At 45.5% G+C, this 18,194-nt stretch overlaps 2 protein-coding genes across 2 annotated transcripts; one reads left to right on the top strand and one right to left on the bottom strand.

The window, feature by feature from the left end:
• The first annotated feature begins 3,105 nt into the window (after positions 1 to 3,105).
• On the top strand, positions 3,106 to 4,290 carry LOC117538869 (leucine-rich repeat-containing protein 10B). Its single transcript, XM_034204803.1, has one exon. It carries the CDS (start codon positions 3,106 to 3,108, stop codon positions 4,288 to 4,290), a length of 1,185 nt encoding a protein of 394 aa, XP_034060694.1.
• A 2,369-nt stretch (positions 4,291 to 6,659) lies between these two features.
• ppp1r32 (protein phosphatase 1, regulatory subunit 32) lies at positions 6,660 to 17,109 on the bottom strand. Its single transcript, XM_034204802.1, has 11 exons — positions 16,964 to 17,109; positions 16,389 to 16,512; positions 16,007 to 16,169; positions 15,855 to 15,900; positions 15,610 to 15,707; positions 15,407 to 15,469; positions 15,197 to 15,286; positions 15,048 to 15,113; positions 7,065 to 7,159; positions 6,878 to 6,982; positions 6,660 to 6,798 (listed from the first exon to the last, which is right to left on the bottom strand). The coding sequence occupies exons 1-11, from the start codon at positions 17,043 to 17,045 to the stop codon at positions 6,780 to 6,782; spliced, it is 951 nt and encodes a 316-aa protein (XP_034060693.1). The 5' UTR covers positions 17,046 to 17,109; the 3' UTR covers positions 6,660 to 6,779.
• Positions 17,110 to 18,194: the final 1,085 nt, after the last annotated feature.

Genomic DNA, 18,194 nt, shown 5'->3' with positions numbered 1-18,194 from the left:
ATTATTTGTTCTTCAATGATAGAAAGTAACCTTTAAAGTGTCAATATTTTTTTGTTTTTTTTATCATTTTAATTGCTTTTCCATATGTTTTTAATACCAGCTGGGTCATGCCGTTCTTAATCTGCATTCAACACATTCACCTCAGCAGTCACAGCCATTCCTGTCTGTCTGCTGCTTACAGTCCTTTGTGTCATTTCAGGGTCGTTTGAATGCGGCGCAGAAATTTGCAAATCAGCTCTTTTGGTCTTCAGCATATCAGACAGGATTATCCTCAAGCAGCGTGCGGACTGTCTCCCTGTTTGTCCGCTTCTTCTGCCACAGCTCATCAGGCTGACAGCACTGCACATCTGACCCCAGCAGCTTTTCCAGGCTTTTCTTTGGTTTCACAACCAACAAACAGGCTGTCGATCAGAAAACAAGCCAGCTATTGTCAGGAATTCAATAAAGTTAGTGTAACAAGTTAAAGACTGAGTTTTTGGAACTTCACATAAGTATTTTCTGTTTTGGGAGGCTTCCAATCTTAAGGCTTCCAAACTGACATATTCTATTCACCACCTGCAATTCAAACAATAATACTAAAACTTAGCATTCATAAGTTTAAAATATGCTTATTTTAGATCAATGGTTTGCAAGTATTATATACAGCAGTGTCAGAAATTGCAATAATACAAATAATGCATTACAAGTCAAATATCCTGCATTCAGAAGTAAAATGGAAGAAGATGTGTTACAGTTTAAAATTAATACTATGTAGTTTAACTTATTAGTAGTGCTCGAGTGCAAAAATACACTTTTTTGCACTCAAGCACTACTGATCTCAAGCAGAATCTTCTCTGTCAGTGTTACCGTTGAAGTATTTATTTGTATTACTGCTTTATTGTATTTATAGTGATGCATTGCTTTATACTGTAGGTATTGTTTGTACCATACTCAAAGTCTATTTTGCAGGATGCAAATGTTCATCCATGATAAATCTAACTTGTGCCCTAACAGCTGTTGCCCTTTTATTTAAAACTTGCTTTAGGCTCATGAAAATGTTGGATCTATTTTGAGCCACAGAGTATGAATATTAGTCTTGTCACATTCATGATAATCTGAACTGCATTTTAATAGATTTAGTTATTTCTGAGGTGGTGAGTAACCACATTGACCTATAAACCTTTACTTTATTATTGGCTTTTGGTGAGACTTTTACTCTTTCACACTGCCCAATGAATAATAACACTTACAGTGTCCTCCTCAGGTTGAACACTGTGAGGGTTAGCAGCAGTGTACAGGTCATTTTTGTGTCTGTTCTGTGTCAAAGCAGAAGGTCACATGACGGCTGTCGTCACAGCTTTTTAATTGGTCTGTAAAAACCTGCTGAAGCTATGTCTGTAGTGTTTGATATAAACCAGTCCCAAAGTTACCATCTTTGGAGGTCCAGGGGACTGCCTGAAGATTACTGTTATTTTACTCAGATGTGTCAGGTATCATTATTAACTTCTGGTTAAGAAGTTCAGTAAAAGTAAAAGTACATGAGAAAAATACTCTATAAATTATTGCATTCAAGACGTTTCTTTAGTAAAGGTGTAATCAGCAAAATATACTTTAAGAACAAAACAAAAGTACTAATTATACATTTTATTGCTACTGTCAGTGTTATATAATATGCTGTTGATATTATTCATGTTTATGCAGTAATTTCTTGTTGTGGCTGGTTGAGGTGAATTTTCTGTATTTTTTAGATTCAGATACATACTTTAGTTGTGGTGCATCATTTTGTGAACATTTATTTTGTATGATGTACATTTGAAATCAATCTGGACTGCACATTTCAGATTGTTTGAGTGGTGAGGTCTTGAAACTTTCTCTCCCTTTTATATAAGTACATATCCATTGATCAAAGGTTGACTGGGACAGAGAATAGGACAAAGTTCTATACCCATACTGTAACATGAACAAAAACTAAACAAAACAAAAAGTAAATGAATTAATGTGAAAATGTATATTTTAGATATATAAATCTACAGCAAGCTTAAGTTTTATGTAGAGATAATAACAATGATAATAATATTAATAATAATAATAACAATAATGATAATAGAAATGCAATATAACTACCTCATAATAACTCAGAAAGATGTTTATCATCTGCAAATAAAATAAAAATATATACCAAATGTAGGTGAAAGGTTAAATAATGTATATTTGAGCATAAAGGTGCTGCATTGTTGTTACAACATCGTTTCGATACATGCACGTGCAATAAAATGTGAGTAGGAGTGAACGTTTTTCATACACAGACACAGACACAAACTAACACACACACACACACACTCTGACCATGTGATGAGAATGCCCCCTGCTCCGGTTACAGAGGGGGGGAGGAGGGAGGCAGCAGTTCAATGTAAACCTTCACACTGATGGAGAGACGCGGTCAGCATCGGGAGGGCAGAGGCAGGCAGTCTGCGCTGCAATTTCCCAAAATGTGGAATTTCTTTCTCCGGCGCGGATTAAAACTCCGGGAGTCACCGTGGCCTCCAATGGGGAGCAGCTGCATTAACTAGTGGGCAGACTTCCATTAACTCCTTTCCTTTGCCGCCGGCCAGGTCACCGAGCTGCGCACGCACTGTGGATTTATCCAGCAACACCCGGCAGCACGAGGGACATTTAACGGACTATTAAAGTCCCAAAGTGGCACTTTTTTCCTGTTCTGATAGAGTGACCGGATCACGTGGACAGGTGCGCGTTATCTCTCTTAAAAGCCTGAAAGAAAGGGTAAGGACTGCAAGACTTCAATTTAAACTGCAAATGCTGCTGTACTTTGTTGAGCTCAACTACAAGAAGCACTATTACTAATACTACAGCCATTAAAACTATTATGTCAAAGTTTGATACTGTTGTTTTCTGATCAAGGCGTAGATGAAGCGATGAAAATTCACCTGACAAACTGCTCTAATATGGCTGCAAGATTGTTAACTGTCTCGGGGGTGGATGGCGTTTGCAGCCGTTGGGCTCATCAACGAGTCAACAGCAGCTCCCACGCTGAGGGTTAACTTGTCACAGACACTACCTCATCAAATGACTCTGTCCTGACTCACATAGGAGTCAGGGGCTGCAGTCATGGGCAACTCCTCCACCAAGGAAGAGGGGGCGCTAGAAGAACAGGAGGGGGCAAAGGATGGCGAGGAATCCGAAATCACAGAGAAGAAGAAAGAAGAGGTGGTGGTGGAGGGAGAGCTTCCACTGGGGGTGGAGGAGATGTTCGAGAGTGGAGACCCTGTGCTGGACTTGAGCTACCGTAAATTCAAGCGCTTGCCGTCAAGAGTCATTGAACTGTTGCATCTGGAGAAGCTGTATGTTTGTGGGAACAGCCTGCGCACTCTGCCCGACAGCATCTCCCAGCTGAAGGGTCTGCGAGTCCTCGCCCTCGACTTCAACAAGATGGAGGACGTTCCCCCTGCTGTGTGTGAGCTCACTAAACTGACTCGCCTCTACCTGGGCAGCAACCGGCTCATGTGCCTCCCGCCCGAGCTGAAGAACCTCCGGAGTCTGCGCTGTCTGTGGGTCGAGAGCAACTACTTCCACACATTTCCCCGGGAGCTCTACGACCTCCCCAACCTCAAGTCCCTTCAGATTGGGAACAACCGTATGAAGACGCTGCCATCTGACCTCATTCGTATGGAGGCTTTGAGGGGATTATGGTTGTACGGGAACCGCTTTGAGACCTTCCCCAGAGTCCTGCTGCGCATGGAGCATTTGGAGATTTTAGATATAGACCGCAACAAGATAACAGAGTTCCCCAGCCTGAAGCGACTCCACAACCTTCATCTCTTCTCCTACGACCACAACCCAGTGGACAGCCCTCCTAGAGTGGGCGGGGAGGTCATCGTGGTCGGGGAAGGCGCTGCGGAGTTCTTGGAGGCTCGAGAGGCCAAGAAAGAGAGACTACGACAGGCCGCAGAGGAAGAGGCCGAACAGTTGGCTCTGGCAGAAGAGGAGCCAGTGATTCACGGCATCCTGAAGAACAGCAGCTCCAACTCAAAACAAATCACTTCAGGGGACGAAGACGCTACTGAGGAAGAGCCTATGACAATTGAGGAGGAGGAAGGGGAGATTCCTGTCACTGAGTATGATGCAGGTGATCTTGAATACAATGAGGAAGGGGTTGAGTATGAGACGGAGGAGCTGATATGTGAAGGAGAGGGGTTTGAATATGAGGGAGACGAGCTGGAGTACGAGAGGGCTCAGCTGGACTATGAGTATGAGGAGCTGGAGGACACAGGGAGGCAAGATGAAGGGGCATGAACATCCCTCAACCATCCAGACTCTGATGATCTGCTGGCAGGCGGAGGTGGATGAAAGAAGCTGACACAAATGAGCCATGCTGCTTATTTCTAATCTACCGTTAACTGTGAAAGTGAATGAGGCATTATTTAACTGTAAACTGACAGCACCGTGACATCTCAATCAGCTGCTAATGACCAAATCAGAGCAGGACTCAGGTGGTGTGTGTGTGTGTGTGTGTGTGTGTGTGTGAGTGGCTGTTTTTGCATTATGTTGTTTTCTGAGTGTGCACAGGAGACCAAGTCTTCCCTTATTAAATATTAATGTTGCTGATGAAGTCAGTGTCAGTTGTTCATGGGAGTATGTCTTAATTGGGAGCCAGTGAACGCACCAGCAAATGTTTACTTCAATGACACTCTGTAGTATTTCTACCCATCACGGTCAGTGTCTGTTTAATGTGCCAGTGCACCTCTGCTCGACTTGCTGCTATTTTTATAAACCGAGACTGTGTGCACATGTAGTTGTGTGTATTGAATTTAGATTTACAAAATATGTATGACATACTTAACAAACCCCCCCCCACCCTTGTCAGTGTTGTGTAAGCAGTCCTGAGAGTGTCAGTGCCAAGAAAGAGAGGGAGACAAGCAGGATTATTAAACGGATGAATAGCTGGGGTGCCTCACCATAAAAGGTAAGTCCATAGGGAGGTTCCAAACATGAAATAGACTCGCAAAAAATCAAGTAAGAGATTTTTCTTTTCAAATAAAACAACCTGATGCCCTTTGCAGGTCAGAGACTCAGGTCCGTCTTGACCTTTGTATACTCCCTTTTTGTCTCGACTGCACCTTTTCTACCTCTGCCTCTCACATGAAGCAAGTCTGGCTCTTGTTCTCCTCTCATCTCGGCACTCATTATTCATGTGGGGCTCGTATGTAATCCAATCCTCTTTCCCTCCACGTATCTTTTTTCTCACATCTCATTCAGTGAAATATTTATCCTAATGCTAAAATATTCATGCTCATGCTCGTGTGGCAGCTTGTCTCGACTGTGCTGAGGGAAACATTTGGAAAACAGACTTAAACTGATGATTGCATGTCTTCAATTCTAAAACATGAAATGCAGGAATTCTCTCTTTTAGACCCCATATTTTGCATTTGAACAGTGAGAACCAGAGGGGCTTAAGTGACATTTGACATTTAAAGGAGAACAAAAACAGAAAATGACCATTCTCTGTCCTGACTTTGTTTAGGGGTATTTGTGTTTTATGCCTATGGCTGCAACTGATCATTTATATAACCTATCAGTGTTGTAATAATTATTGCTTAATTGAGTGATTTTTTAATTTAATATCAGAACATTTTACAATTGCCCTTCACAGTTCCCTTAGAGAAAATGTGTTTCAATTCATACAGGCACAGCAACGCAGCGACCGCACAGTGACACTGCATGCTGATATTTAGCCAGTGTAATGCTAACCATGCTAAATTAGCTATTAGCACCAAACACAAAGTACAGCTGAGGTGGATGGAACTGTAATTAGTTTAGAAGTTATGTGGTGATAAAGAGTTTGACAAAATGAAATGTTGACCTTATAATAGCACTATATGGCAGGCACAAACTGGCTGTATCATAGGTCATTGAAATCCATCCAGTAGTTGTTGAGATATTTCACTTTTGATCATAGTTTGACTGACCAACAATTATATCGCTAGAGCTGCTGGAAGGGCCACATTTCCATAAAGCGTATTATTTCCCTGTTCACCTCAGGAAGAAGTGTAGGCAAATAATCAAACATGATCTACTGTCTACACTTTGCTGAGAACAACACTTACTGCGGTTTTCTGTATCTCTTGTTTTGACACCGTAATCCTGTTTATTAGGATTGTCATACTGATATTCTGTACAGACTGTGAAGTCCACTGAGACAAATGTAACATTTGTGTTATTGGGCTATATAAATAAACATTGATTGATTGATTGATTTATTAGACTCGCATCGACAATGTAAAACCGCTGAGAGTTTCCTCCTCCTCGGCCTGTGCTCGGCTGCTCGCTCCGCAGCAGTGGGTGGCAAAACAGTTTGACACACAGCAGACGTGGATGGGAGTCTGTGCCATATACTCTGAGTCTGAGTATAATTATTTTGCTCATTAGTTTACACTCTCATTCTCTGTAGGTCAGTGACAGTCAGACAGTCAAAGACAAAGCATCATCACCTTCTCTTCCTCTTTGGCTTTCACACCACTCACTACTTCACACATTTGTCTGACTGGCAGCTCACACAAAAAGGACTTCACAAAGAGATGAGAATTTGCCGCTTTTAGACAGGATTATTGTATAACAACACAGACAGTGTAGTGATAAAGGATTTCAGGATTTAATTACAAGGATATGTAATACTGCTATGGTTCTTACTCAAATCACAGCACAAATCACCAGGAGTTATGTGTTAACCAGAGAACCACATTGTATTATAAGTCTTGCAGGTCCCATCTCAGGTGTTCCAAGATCTAACCCCTCAACATGAATCTGTGAAATAAAAGCAGGTCATTTGAGTAAAGGGAACATTTGCATTATGGGAATTTATGTGTGGAGATTGTTTCTGTACCTGTCCGTGTCCCGACGATTGTAGCCGTTGTCCATTTTTGCGCTGACGATTCCTGCACTAGTGTGGCCAGATTTAAACTTTTCCCAATTGGCATCATGACAGAACCTGGAATATAATGTGGACATGTCAACAAATGAAACTTGAATCTTTAAGATTGGCAATATCTGAACAGTTTAAACACACTTACGTGCTTTTATAATGTGTGTTAAAGTGTGAACCATCAAAAGGTGTCGTAGGCAAAGCCTGGTTGTTTGGAGCATTGAGAATAAACCCTGTTGGCTCCTAGAAAACACAACAACATGGTAAAACTATAGGTTACTTACGTAACCCCAGTTCTCAGAGTAACATGAAGTGAGATGTCTCACTATGGGATGCGCCTCATCGCGGAGCAAACAGAAGCATCAATCTCATTACGCCAATCCTGATTGGCTGGAGATCTTGACGTCAGCGTCAGGGAAATCACCCCCTATAAGTAGCTTGCGCCACAACGCATGCGTCATTCAAAATAAGCACCTCTTCTCGCTTCACCATAGCAAGGAGGGCCGTCTGGTGAGACATCTCACTTCATGTTACTCTGAGAACTGGGGTTACGTAAGTAACCTATAGTTCTCATTCATAACACTCCGTTCGATGTCTCACTATGGGAAATTGTAGCTCCCGTATTGCCAGACGAGCTTATCTCGAAAATCACCAAACCAACCAGAACTTAACAGGTAGAGCTCTAACTCAACCAGGTGCCCAGCACTGCTTGAGTCACACTGGGAGCAGAACGTCCAGCCTGTTAGGAGGCAGACAAAAGTGAGCGGCGAGGACCAGCTCGCCGCTGCACCAATGTCTTTGATGGGAGACATCCTGGACAGAGTCCAGAATGCAGCCAGACTCTGAGTCGAAAGAGCTCGCGGACCCGAGGGTGCCTGCGAACTCTGACTCGTATGAGCCCCAAAGCAATTGCTTCCACAGACCAGTGGGAGAGCCGTTGCTTAGTAACAGGCTTGCCCTTATAAGGGTTAGCCCAGGACACAAGGGGTTGGTCATTATGACAAAGCACCCTTGATCTGTCCCTGTACGTGCGTGAAGCACGGGCTGGACACGGCAAATCCGGCCGCTGTTCCCCGGAGGAATACAGTGGCGGGGAGGATGCCTTAATGTCAAATGTGGTACCCGAACCGACCGCCTTAAGATAAAGGCAGGGTCAGGCTTCAACCACACTCTGTTTGCCCTGGGGCAAACTGAGTGCATGAAAACTGTACAGATAGTGCATGAGTGCCACTGGCTCGCTTGGCAGCAGCCAGGGTCAGCGTCATGTCACACTGTATTCAGATTGTACCACTCACGGGCCAAGCCCATAGAGCCAAGCGCTCTGGGTGTGGGTAAAAGATCGCCCCCCCCGCTTGGGACAATATGTCCCTGCGTAGTGGGAGCTGCCATGGCTGCCCGCACAGCAGCTGATATATCTCCGCTAGCCAGTACATAGCTGGCCAGTGCGGAGCTATCAGGATAAGTGTGTGGCGTTGCTCTCTCACTCTGGCCAGAGTTGGGGGTATCAGAGCCAGGGGTGGGAACGCGTACAGAAGGCCCGGGGGCCAATTGTGCGCGAGTGCATCCACGCCTAACGGTGCATTTAGATCGCGCATCGAAAAGAACAGCTGACACTGAGCGTTGTCTTTCGATGCGAACAGATCCACCGCGGCTCTGCCGTAACGCACCCACAGCTGGCTCACAATCCTTGGATGTAGAGTCCAGTCTGCATAAAGTGGTATACCTCTGGACAGTAGATCTGCCCCGAGGTTCCTCACTCCCGGTACGTGCGTCGCTCTCAGAGAGAGGAGACGCCTACCGCTCCATAGGATAAGTTTGCGCGCCAGTGTGTGTAACTGGAGAGAACGCAAACCCCCTTGGCGGTTAATATACGATATTGTGGTCGTACACACAATACGACCACACGAGGACGTGATGTCCCCTGAGGAAAGGCAGAAAGCGTTTTAGGGTGAGAAACACAGCTAAAAGCTCCAGGTAATTTATGTGTGCCCGCTGGAGGTCTCTGCTCCAGAGACCCCTCACCGGGCGACCTTCATAAATACCTCCCCAACCTGTCAGACATGCGTCCGTGGTGACCACTTTCCGTGAAAGGACAGCACCCATAGGCACACCTCGTACTAGAAAAGTCGGGTGCAGCCAGTGGCGCAGTGCCATTACGCATTTCACAGTAACCATCACTCTCCGCACGCCATGGCGCGCGGGGTTTAGTTTTAGGGCGGCCACCCAGCGCTGAAACTCCCTCATGTGTAAGCGTCCCAGTCGTACGACCAGGATAGCTGACGCCATGAGCCCCAGCAATCGCAGGCATGATCTGAAGAGAACATGTTTGCGCAGCTGGAAAAGAGCGAGACAAGCTCTGAAAGCTTTCACTCTATCCGCTGACAAGCGAGCTGAAAAGGGCACCGAGTTCAGTTGTAAACCCAGGAAGAGTATAGTCTGCGCGGGGCACAACATGCTCTTCTCTGTGTTTATTATGAAACCCAGGTTGAGCAGGTGCTTTACGAGGACATTTGTCTGCGTAACAGCCTCCTGCTCCGACTGTGTGAGAAGCAGCCAGTCGTCCAGGTAGGTCGCCAGGCGAATACCCTGTTGTCTTAACGGGGCTATCGCGGCTTCCGTACATCGTACAAACACCCTTGGACTGAGAGACAGACCGAAGGGGAGTACTCTGTATTCATAACAGATCCCCTGAAATGCGAATCTCAGATATTTCCTGTGTGGATAATATACTGGGATGTGAAAATACGCATCTTTCAGGTCGACTGATGTGAACCAGTCGTCTTGTCGCACGAGCCGCAGCAGAGATGTGTGAGTGAGCATTCTGAACTTATATCTTCTTAGATATTTGTTCAGAGCCCTCAAATCAAGTATTGGCCGAATTCCGTTCCCTCCCCGTTTGGAAACGAGGAAGTACTTGGAATAGAAGCCGCCCTGACTCTGCTCGGCGGGTACAATAGATATAGCCCTCTTTTCTAGGAGAGCGAGAATCTCTTTCTCCAGAATATGGGCTGACTCTCCTCGGGCCTGCGAATGCAGAATGCCCGAGAAGCGAGGGGGGGTGACAGCGAATTGGAGTCTGTAGCCCCGTGTTACTGTCTTGAAAACCCAAGCAGATGATGTGAGCATCTTCCACTGCATGCTCCTTAGAGCCAGTGGAGATGTCACATCTCTTCCCCTCTGAGTCTCTATTTGTTGTGTTATGGGGCCCTCTAGTGTCTGAACACAGTGGTGCCCCCTTTCGACAATCCCCACCGACACTGCGCATGCGCATGACGGTGGTGCCTTCACAACCCCAGCCGGCACTGCGCATGCGCGTGGCGGTGGTGCTTTTAAAACCCCAGCCGGCACTGCGCATGCGCGTGACGGCTGTAATCCGCCTTTTGAGAGATGCCGAAGCTGCTCTCAGAAGGGGAACAGTTGACCGGCTGTTTATTGGTTTTATTGTTTTTCTTATCATTTTTTTGAGCTGCGCCCTCGGCCTTAAGCCTGGATGCGTCAGCGGCAAATGTTTAATGACAGAGGAACAAACAGATTTGTGACATGTGTTTCTGCGGACTTGAGGATGGTGTTGAGGCATCTCTCGAAGCGGCGGGAACACATTTAGAGCTGGGGAACCGTGGACTTCCAGCTCTGTCACGGAGGGGAGAAGGAGGGGCTGTCACGCCGCTCGCTTCTTCTTCCTCGCCTGCTGGCCAAAATTCTGGGTTGGCTGCGCCTGAGCTGCAGCCGGAACCGGAGATTTTCTGGGCCAGCTCGCCCTCGTCTCCAGCCTGGGCTGGGGACTCGGGGCGGGCTGCGACCACTGCGTTTTCGGTGTTTTAAACCGAGCAGGGTTCAAGGCAGCTTGGGCGAAGGACTGCTGCTGCGAAGGACTGCTGCTGCGAAGGCAGCGGCTGGACCCTTCGAGGGAGGCAGAGGTGGAGTGCCTCGTCCTCCCTCTTTTTCGACTCACACCTCTTTTGCATGGAAGCAAGAGCGGAGCCGAAAATTCCCTCGGGAACGATGGGCATATCCAGCACATCCTCCTTTTCCCGGTCTGGGAGGTTGGTGAGGTTGAGCCATCTCGCTCTTTCCTGCATCACCATGATCCCCATTGCCTTACCCGTGGCCTGGACGGCGCAGCGTTGGACACGGAGACAGATGTCTGTGACCGCTGCCATCTCGTCCAGAGTGGCTGCCCCCGGGTTACCCGACAGGTCCTCGCAGAGCTCCGCTTGGTAAGCGGTTAGCAGCGAGGCCACATTCAGGGCCCTGGCGGACAACGCTGCGGCTTTGTAGGACCGTTCAGTCATTGTCAACTGAAATCGGTCCGACTTTGCCGGCAGCGTGGGGTTCCTGCTTGGTGACGGGCCCATCCTCGGTAGGAGGTGGGCTGCTACCAGCGGTTCCATGGGCGGCATGCGGAGCAGGCCGAGCTTCTCCATTCCGTCACAGTCTAGGGAGGAGGCACCCTGGATTGGGACCTTGTTGCTGAAGGGCCGGTCTCTCCACGAGACCGACACTTCATCCAACATCTCCGGGAAGACCGGAAGGAGTTGCCTCTTTGTCCGCGCTGCTTGGGGAAAATGTTTCCCTTCGTAGCGGGACCTGGAGGTCTCCTTGGCCATTTCAGGCCACGGGATGTCGAGTCTGGCCGCAGCGCGTTTGCACACGGCCTGCAGGTCCATACTCAGACAGGGCGAAGCTGGTGTGCTTTCGTCTGGGAGAGCAGCCCTCGCTCCAGGCTTTGCAGCCTGAGCCGATGACATGAAGATGTCCTCTTCATGTTCATCCGATTCGGACAGGAGGAACACCGAGGCGTCCTCTTCGTCCTCGTCGTAGTGAAGCTCGAGGACATCCTCCGCGGGTGAGACCATGGTGAGGTCTAACTGAGAGCCCCAGCTCGGTAAAGCGTGGGGTCCCGTTCCCGCGTGTCTTGCCGCCACCGAGTCCCGGCCTGCCAGGGCGCGGGAATCCGGTTCTGCGGCCATCTCAGATACTGAGCCCCAGACCGACATGGAGAGGGGTTCACTCTCTGTGGCAGATGTCCCCGCGTCTTGACTGCCGGCCGGCAGGTCAGAGGACATGGGGGGTTCCTGCTCCGACAGGCTAGCTTGGCGTGCTAGCCGTCGGCGGAGGCTCTTTATGGTGAAGCGGACACAATGTCCGCACGAGCCGGGGTTGTCGATAGCGCCTCGGGCGTGTTCCAGCCCGAGGCAGGACGAGCAGACCTGGTGTGTGTCTGTGCCCGAGATCTTCAACCCGCAGCCGCAGAGTCGAGCCACCGAGTCCCTGACTCCTCTGGTGTGAGGGAGAGAGGCGTCCATCTTGTTCGCCTCGTGGCGTGGAGAGGACCCGCTCTCAACAGGTAAGTTGGGAGAAAAAAGGTGTTACCACCCTGTCCTTAATCTGGAGAAAAGGACGGTGTGGGTCTTTTATTCCCGGAGAATACTGACTGGTGTGGCAGTATGCTCCTTTTAATCCTTTCCTCCTCCGTGGGGAAGAGAAAAGAAAAGACTTCCTCGCTACCGTGGTGTCGGTAGTGAGGGAGCAAGCTAACGCTAGCTTGAAAAAATCAGACCTAGCTTACTTTCCGGGGAAAGAGAGCGGCGAGGTCGATTTCAACAATAACTAGTGTTAGTAATTACCGTCTTCCTGCGAAGCAGAAGGAGTAGCCGGCAAGCGCCCGTCGACCGAAATGGATATTTGGGTTCAGTCTGTGGCAGCGGCGCCGGATTCATTTCAGAAGTGGGGGGGGCAAAAAGTGCGTGTGTATGTGACATAGCCTACTTGCCAACCCTCACGATTTTCGCGGGAGACTCCCGTTTTCCTCCCGGGGTCATATTTATCCCGCATTTCTCCCGATTTCTGACTAAATCTGATTTGTTTCATTCTAACATAACGCACCAAATGTTACTGTTTCCACTCGGACTTCAATACAGCTACACCATTGTTTGGTATCCATGGTAACGTGTCTCTTTAGTAGCGCGAGCAAATGAAAGTCTGAGAGGGTCTTCAGGAGGACGATAGTCAGAGAAAACAGAACAAGAATGGACAACTCAACCCTCTGCTCACTCCTTTCCTGTACATTAAACTATACAGACCAGCCCACATATGACAGCGCAGTTGCTCATTCAATCTCTTCTTTTTTCCTGCTATACGCTCTTGTTTGACAAGCTGAATGTTGACTGGTGTTTGACTGAAGTAAGCTCTGTGAAAAGTTCCAGTTATTAACTCGGTATTTACAAAGCTGTCATCTCCACATTTGGAGAAAGTTACGAGCCGTTTGACAGCAGCACATCTGCATATTTCACAGAAGGCTCGTTTAGTGGTTTTGCAAATAATTAACCACTCTCTGTTTTTGTACCATTCTGCATTGAAGTACCTTCTCTTTGCCCAAATAAGCTTTTATTGGCCCGTCACAATGTCCCGACAACAAACCTCCATGCAGTCGGTACCAGCCTGTTTCGGTACAAACGATGCCGGCGGCGGCGGTTTTGACAGCCTCTGCGGCCGCAGAGCTGCTGCTGGGGTTCATCTGGCTGAGCTGGTTCTATGGTTGAAGGACCAGGCTCTGGAGCTGGTTCTATGGTTGAAGGACCAGGCTCTGGAGCTGGTTCTATGGTTGAAGGACCAGGCTCCGGAGTTGTGGATGTCAGGGATGTGACATTCAAGTTGTTGAATTTCAGCTTAGTTTGACTGTATTTTGTTTTCTTATGCGCCGGTTCTTCTGACATGTTTGCAAGTTTATCTATCTAGGTTAACGGCTGACACACACTGAACAACGTAACACACAACGTAAACAACGTAACAAATAAACACATCTAAGCTTTGTTATTGGTTGTAATGTACATGGATACATTTGAATGGTGTGACAATGTCCTATTTGATTGGATTAAAATGTACATATTCTTCCTGTTATGTCTGCCTGCTGTATTTTACCTAATGCAAAGTGACCTGCTCCATCGAAATCAGTCGCATTGATCCGAAGACACATTTTGAGTTGTATACACTGTTGGAAAGAGGAGATTCCTAGCTTTCTAATGATATCAGGATTGTTTTTGTACTATATTAAGCAAAATATGTCACATTATATAATGACTGTCACCGAGTCATCATTTTGAGAAAAAGGCCTTAAAGTTTCCTCTTCTCTGGATCGATCTGATTGATTATTAGCGGAGCAAATTATCAAAGTAGTACGGAGGGAAGATATTTTCGTTTGGATTACTGGTCTGGGGAAAGCTCGCGAGTGTGTGCGTGTATACCACGTGTGTGTGTTTGTGTATTTTTGCGTTTGTTTCCCGGGGAAAACTTTCAGAAGAAACACCGGCTGTTGTTATGCTTGTTGTGACGTCAAATTACTCCGTTCTCCGCTTGTAATTATGCCGTTAAAAGCTTCAAAGCTGTATTTATCATCTGAATTTGCCGAAACAAGTTTAATATTCTGAAAGCCAAGACTTTGTTTATTTGAAATCAGATGAAAACAAACTGTAACGGACCCTGCGGTGTTATCTATGATTACTATGCCTTACATTCATAATGTCAGCGGAGGGAGGGGAAGCGGCGCTGTAGAAGAGCAGAGTGGCGAGTGAGAGGCGAGCTGTGTTCTTCCCTTTACAATCTTCAAAAATGCATGTAGCTAATGAGATTGAATATAACAATCAACAATAACAAAATATACACAGCTAGATCAGATAGCGTTCTTTTTAGATGCGACTTTAGAGTAGAGGGGAATTATTGAAACGGGATGTGTACAGGGTTCCGCGGCATCCGCTACTGCGAAAATGTGGGGCAGGGCCGTAAAGTGGGGGGGCCAATGGCCCCCTGGCCCCCTCGCTTCCGGCGCCCTTGGTCTGTGGACCGTGAAGCTTGTCCGGCTACCATAGAGATGTGCTCTGAAGCGAGAAGAGGTGTTTGAATGGTGCATGCGTTGTGGCGCAAGCTACTTATAGGGGGTGATTTCCCTGACGCTGACGTCAAGATCTCCAGCCAATCAGGATTGGCGTAATGAGATTGATGCTTCTGTTTGCTCCGCGATGAGGCGCATCCCATAGTGAGACATCGAACGGAGTGTTATGAATGAGAACAACAAATATCTCACAGAGGTTATATTGAGTAAAGGTAAATAATATGAAATATACAAATGTATAACCTTTTTTCCAATGGTTTTAGCAGTTGGTGCATTGCTTTTAGTCTGTGGCGAGGGCAAGCGGGAGGCCTAGAAGAGCAGAGTGAGGCAGGTTAAAGTTAAAAGGGATACAATTCAAATCTACAACTGACTGGAAGCAGATCAATACTGACTCGGCAGGTCAAAGGAGCGATGGCAACTCGATTGAATCCTGTTTTATGAGAGAAATGGCTGCTGCAAACGCTCGGTCTCGCCTCAGTGCCCTCAAACACAAGCACAGAAAGATGCTGTTAAAAGTCATGGCTTCTGGAAAATGATACTATAAACTGCATTCTTTCAAAAGATTGTGTCAGAGTGGATACATGTAAGTTCTGTGGGTCAACCTGCGGAAATAGCGGCCAAATGAAGTCATTTGTCATCACTGTGTGAGTCTGGAGAGGTTCAACCTGAACGAGAATAATGTACACATTGGATAAAGACGGACCACACATTTTAAATAAATGTCGAACCTATAGTGTGATTACATATAAAGAAAAGTAATACTTAATAATAATAATTTATACATTTTACAATTTACCAAACTTACCATGCAGCTTTTGTCCTGAAATGTGTTGAGTTGTAGGTTTGTTCCCTCTGTGAAACCACTCTCTCCTCTTGGAGCCACAGTCACACGGTTCTGTGAAACTAGAGGAAGTGCTTTCTAAATGCATTTACAAACAAACTCCAAACTGCACTCAAGTAAAAGCTTTTCATTGTTATTGGCACAAATGACATTAAAGAAGACCTTATAAATCTTATATTTATATATAACTAACATTTTTAACATTTTACCTTTTGGTGTTTGACGGTGTGGTACAAAAAAGTGTTGGTATTCTGTCTGAGGGAAAATATTCAAAGCAGACAATTAGTAATTACATTCTCAATACTTTTGCATGTTTGACATATCTCAACATCTCAGGCGTTGTTATGTTTCTGTGTTTCACCTTTTCCTCCACAGTCTCTGCCTTTGGGTGAATCCTCAGCTGGTAGAAGCCGCTGTCTCTGGGTTTGTTAATGAGGTTTGGTAAAGACCCCCAGCAGTCAGACCGGACGTGAGGCTGGTAGTGCTGCTTAGTTTGAGTCGTGAAACTGTCAGATAACAGGAGTCTGAGGACAAAAACAACACACCTGTGTTTGAGGAGACAAGCTTTTTGAAGCTAGAGAGGAACAGTTGTTTTATACATGACAGTGGGGATTTCACAGTCAATTGAATCACTTCAGGAAGTTGGTTTACAAGAAAGCAAACACACAACAACCAGTGCTATTACAATTAAGTATCAAGCATTACATTTCATTTAAATTGTCTTTACTTGCCCTGGCACTTACCCAAATTGAGGGTTATCAATGTGGTCCAAACTGGGCCTGTAGAATATGGCTGGTCTCTGATTTGATGTGTAGCCCGTCCCTCTGGGATGTCCGAGGTAAGAGGAGAAGTTTGCAGTGCCTGGCACTGAGACAGTGGTACAAATATTGGCCTTGAGAATCAGTTTAATACAGGTTACTTACAGTGATGAAAAGTAGCCTACATTTACCCAATAGCTGTAATTAAGTACAATTTAGAGGTACTTTTTATTGTCTGTGCCTTTACACTTTAGTCCATAGTAGTCCGCTTCAGTTTTGAAGCAAATACTAGAGAAAAAAACTAGCAGGTTCATATACAAAATATATATAAAGCGAAAATAAGCTACTTTTAGTTTTGGTACTTTAGGTATATTTTGATGCCAATACTTTTGACTAAGGACTTTGACTTTTCTTTGATATTTCTACAAGGTGGTGTAACTACTTTTAGTTACGTACAAGATCTAAGTACTTCGTCCACCACTGGTTATTTATGTATACTCTGAGACTTTCTGACAGGGTCCTTTAATTTGAGATAAAAGAGCCCCCCTCAGCATGCTCACCATAAGAAGTATTTTGTAGTTTGTTTCTGGTCGGTCGTCCCCTGCTGCCTGTCGGCATGACCATCCTCCCCTGCGCAGCCATCTGTGACTGCTGTAATGGAAACCGGCCTCAGTGACAAAAAAAGTGATGGATGACAAAACTCCTCTGGGCATGTGCTCAGCGCTGTAACCACAAACAGAAGCAGCAAACAAAGTGTAACTCCTTTGTTTTTAGGTTTGACAGAAACACAAGCTTTCTCAAGAAGTGATTACTGAGTCTGTAGCTAATATTGCAATAAGTGCTCCCTCTATCACATGCGGTTTGAGAGAGGAGAAAAAGTTCACAGCACAGCAGTACAGCTTCAGATATCTATATATACATCAAATACAAATTATCTTAGATAAAAAAGAAAGCTTCTGAGACATACCTGCATCTCCAGGTTGTTGTTCACCTCTCTGTCTTCGGGTAGTTTGAAGGTAAACATGTTTCTGTTGCTAGGAGATTCAGCACAAGGGGCAGCAACATTACCGCTCAACAGTGACTGCAGTGTCCAATGATTATATGTATATTACAGTTAATAATATCATAAGATAATATTGTTTCCGGTCCATGCTTTTTTTCGTTAACACTGATCCTACACAAGGGGCAGCTGTATTACAGTGTGTTAAATGTTTATATAATATGTGTCCTAAAAAGGGGGTAAAGTAAAGTTCTACCAATATAATGTTGTGTATTGGGAACTTTCTTTTATCGTACATACATTAAACAATATACCTTAACATATCTACATTGTATTTCTCATTCAAATTCATACCTATTTATATTATTTACAGTGCTGACTGTCTGACTGGTTTTAATTTAACAAGTGTCTCTAATTAATAATAATAATAATTATTGCACATACAAATTTGCACAATTAATTATCATCGTCGAAGGTAATTTATATAATTCCTACACCTTATTTAATTCAGCTTAAATAGTTCCTTGACTGTTTTAAAGATTACTATTATTGTATGATGTACAGGTTGTAAAGATTTTAAGTGGCATGATGTATAAATAAAACTGATTTGAATTCAATTTGAGCCGTGCAGTAGCAGAAGTCCTCATCAGATTCCTCATGCGTCCATTGGATGGCAGTGTGATGCTACAGTGGCTCTGACTTCAGGCTAGCCCAGAAAAGATGTGAGGTTATGTAAAAAATGATGGATGGCTAGATATTTGCATGACATCTTGATAAAAATGTCCATCCGA

The sequence above is a fragment of the Gymnodraco acuticeps genome, unplaced genomic scaffold (genome assembly GCF_902827175.1).
Source record: "Gymnodraco acuticeps unplaced genomic scaffold, fGymAcu1.1, whole genome shotgun sequence".
NCBI classification, from domain to species: Eukaryota; Metazoa; Chordata; class Actinopteri; order Perciformes; family Bathydraconidae; genus Gymnodraco; species Gymnodraco acuticeps.
The sequence above is the reverse complement of the archived record's forward strand: the minus strand, read 5'-3'. Positions and strand labels throughout refer to the sequence as shown.

Coding starts and splice junctions, on each gene's coding strand:
- LOC117538869 (XM_034204803.1), top strand. CDS start 3,106: ATGGGCAACTCCTCCACCAAGGAAGAGGGGGCGCTAGAAGAACAGGAG.
- ppp1r32 (XM_034204802.1), bottom strand. CDS start 17,045: ATGGCTGCGCAGGGGAGGATGGTCATGCCGACAGGCAGCAGGGGACGA. Junction 16,170..16,388: donor ATTGATAACCCTCAATTTGG/GTAAGTGCCAGG, acceptor TTTTGTCCTCAG/ACTCCTGTTATCTGACAGTT. Junction 15,708..15,854: donor ACACCGTCAAACACCAAAAG/GTAAAATGTTAA, acceptor CACTTCCTCTAG/TTTCACAGAACCGTGTGACT.